Source organism: Cryptomeria japonica, chromosome 11 (genome assembly GCF_030272615.1).
Source record: "Cryptomeria japonica chromosome 11, Sugi_1.0, whole genome shotgun sequence".
In the NCBI taxonomy this organism is placed as follows: domain Eukaryota; kingdom Viridiplantae; phylum Streptophyta; class Pinopsida; order Cupressales; family Cupressaceae; genus Cryptomeria; species Cryptomeria japonica.
The window spans coordinates 518,055,062-518,058,420 of record NC_081415.1 but is presented as its reverse complement, the minus strand read 5'-3'; the positions used below and the strand labels follow the sequence as shown (position 1 = coordinate 518,058,420).

The following is a 3,359-nucleotide window of genomic DNA, read 5'->3' as shown; positions in this document are numbered from 1 at the left end:
AATCTCTTTTCTTTTCTACAGAGAATTTATATAACCAGATACAGAGGAGATATTCACAACGAAATCTCTTTAGAGGATGAGATTCAGATAACAATAACCAGAGAGATGATCCTAGAGAAAAATAAAGATGGTTCTACTTAGCAAGAATAAATCTAAAATTTAATAAGAGGAGAAAACAATTTAATCTGGATCTAAATTTTTTTAAAAACAGTGAATCTAATTCTTATCAACGATTTAATCTACCCCCTTTTTTTTATCAAGAATCTGAAACTAATTTTTTTTTTTTATCAAAAATCTGAAACAATGAATCATCAATTTATTCTACTTTTTATCAAACATTTTAATCTACTCCAAAATCTGAAACTAATTTTTATCAAAAATCTGTAACAATGAATCGACAATTTATTTTACTTTTTATCAAACATTTTAATCTACTCCAAAATCTAAAACTAATTTTTATCAAAAATGAATCAACAACTTATTCTACTTTTTATCAAACATTTTAATCTACTTCATATCAAAATCTGAAAACTAATTTCTTATCAAAACATAAATGAATTTCATTTTCATAAAATAATTTAATCTAATCTAATCTACAACAAGAATAAGATGCACAAAACTAAGCTTGAAGGAACCTGGGTGCTTGCAAAATGGTGTAGAGTCTTCCTTGATCCTCCAAATTGAAGAGAAATCCTCCCAACAAAATCTTAGCTGCCAATGAAAATGGACTACAAAGGAGAATTTAACTTGAAGAATTTCTTATGGAATAGCCAACACTCATTTTGAAACTTGTACCTATTTTATAAAAGAAATTTCAAATTCCCACTACCTAATTTTTAATTGAAAAAAAAGAGATTCTCTCCCAATTTGGCCTCCATGCAAATTGATTAGGCTTAGTGGGAGGAGTTACATGCAAGGAGGTGGAGAAGCCTCTAGAAGCTTCTTATTCCTCCTACAACATGTGCCTTAATTTGGGTGAGGGAAATTAAATAACAAATTAAAAATATATATGTATTTTCCATGTGTGTGTGTGGTTTATTATTTTTATTCCCTTACAATATTCATTCAATAGTTTATCCAAGGAAATATAATAGAGTCTTGTATTTAAATCGAAAAGGTGATAAAGGAGGGTTGTGACATTAGAATATTCCAAGAAATAAAAACGAAACGTTAATAGGAGAGTGAGAATAAGCATATTGAGGTAAGAAAAATCGTATGAAGTTACAACTAGAGGGTAATAGAAAATGGAATGTGGTTATGGAGAGCACAAGAAAAATTAGGCTGAAAAAAATGGTGTCAATGGCTCTGACCAATTTCAACACTATAATACTCATTTCAATTTTCAATTTGGTGCGATGGAATAGAAAGAGATAACAAGAATAGTGTCAAAATTTAATTTAAATATAATATGTTTATTATGATAGATCATAATGCAAAAAAGTATTTATAGTTAATTTTTTATGAAGACGTTTTTAAGAACATCTTTAGTTATTTTCAATTATTTATCTATAAGACATTTTCTATTATTTAAATTTTATAAACATATTAATGTGAACATTCTTACTATTTTTTAGTTTGGGAATAAAATTAAAGAATTAGTTTTTAAAATTCAACCATAATCTGGGATCCAATGGAATACCTAATATTAGAATATTAGTTTAAAAAATATATTTACTATTTTATTTTGAATAAATTTATAAAGATTTTTTTTTAAATTATTTAAATTATAATTATTGAAATTATTTATCTTATCTTGAGTTACAAGCTAGTTTATAAAAAATAATTCTTAATTGTCTTCCATTATTTTATTTGCAGTTATTTATAAGACATTTTTTTATATTATTTATCTTGCCTTGAGTTATTTTTAGTGAATTTTATATGCATATGTACACTTTTATTATTATTATTATTATTATTATTATATCTTGTCTTGAGTTATTTTTATCTTACTTCCAATTATATATAAGACAATTTAATTATTATTATTTATCTTGACTTGAAGTTGTTTTTTGTATTTTTTTTATTTATCTTGTTTTTAAGTTATTCTTTATATTTTTAATATTTTACTGTAAGATATTATTTGCTTTTATAAATTGTTCGTCAGAGTCATTGTTAAGCACACCAACTAATAGTTATATTTGAAGAGAGTGAGAGTTGGAGACATTTCTTGAATATAAAAAATAGGAAATTTATAGTTAATTTTACATGCAGATGTAGTTGAAAAAATCTCTGTAATTGTATTACTTGTAGACATGTGATGTGATGTTTTTATGTGGTGATAAGTATATAAATTGATAGTGTGAGTGGGAAATAATAATTATAATTAGAGAAGCGAGAGGCGAGAGTAGCAAGTGAGAAGAAGAAAGTAGAGTAGCAAGTGAATAAGAAAGTAGAATGGGTCGCAGAAAGCTTCTACCCATTTACATAGCAGACAAGGGCAGGCGGCGACAGACATTTTTGAAGCGGAAGAAAGGACTGTTTAAGAAAGCTCGTGAGCTCTCTGTACTTTGCGGCGGAAGAGTTTTCATGAGAATCCACGACCCTGAAAATGCCAAGGACTACTCCCAACAGGAATTCGATGGCTCATCTTTTCTTCACCCTCAACATAATCATGCAATTGCTTTCCCAGTACAAATGGATCAGTTTGCAGCAGCAGGTAATTTCAATGGAGTTAATCCAACAATTTCTAATTATGTCCCTGTGCAAGTGGAAATGGATCAAAGGCACCCCCTCCCAGTACAAATGGATCAAAGGCACCCCCTCCCTGTGCAAGTGCAAATGGATCAAAGGCACCCCCTCCCAGTACAAATGTATCAAAGACACCCCCTCCCTGTGCAAGTGCAAATGGATCAAAGGCACCCCCAATTTCTGATGAGTGAGCAGGCAAAGGCAAATCTAAGCAGTACTGGAGAGCTGCAGAATGATCAAGATCCTCCAACAGCAACACCATCAATTCTTCCTCTTCCTCTTCCTCACAATTGCACTAGTCAACAAGAAGATGATGGTCTTCCTCTTCTTCAACTAGATGAAATAAATGAAATGTTGGACTTGTTGCAGGAAGATCCACAGATGATGTTCAACGATCTAAGCTTTCCAGATACGGATCGTTGGCCCCCACAATAAATTCAAATTGTATATTCTTTTTTATTATTGAAAAACAAGACATGTGTCTGTCTTGAATTGTAATTGTAATTATTTGCCAGATGGCCGTATATTTAACATGAATATTCATTCTTGTTTCTGGTTATCTTTATCATTTTCTTTGAGTGGAACCCATGATCTTGTTCGTTGATGTAACTTCATTAATCTTGGATGATGCAAGCAAGTTGGTCATCTAATTGTAATTGTAATTATTTGCC

General features: G+C 29.9%; 1 protein-coding gene across 1 annotated transcript; it reads left to right on the top strand.

Moving 5' to 3' along the window:
- The first annotated feature begins 2,394 nt into the window (after nucleotides 1-2,394).
- Nucleotides 2,395-3,123, top strand: LOC131062277 (MADS-box MEF2 type transcription factor MIG1-like). The gene has a single exon (XM_057995894.2). It carries the CDS (start codon nucleotides 2,395-2,397, stop codon nucleotides 3,121-3,123), a length of 729 nt encoding a protein of 242 aa, XP_057851877.2.
- The last annotated feature ends 236 nt before the right edge of the window (nucleotides 3,124-3,359 follow it).

Bases quoted from the DNA above. Each gene is read 5' to 3' on its own strand.
- LOC131062277 (XM_057995894.2), top strand. From the start codon at position 2,395: ATGGGTCGCAGAAAGCTTCTACCCATTTACATAGCAGACAAGGGCAGG.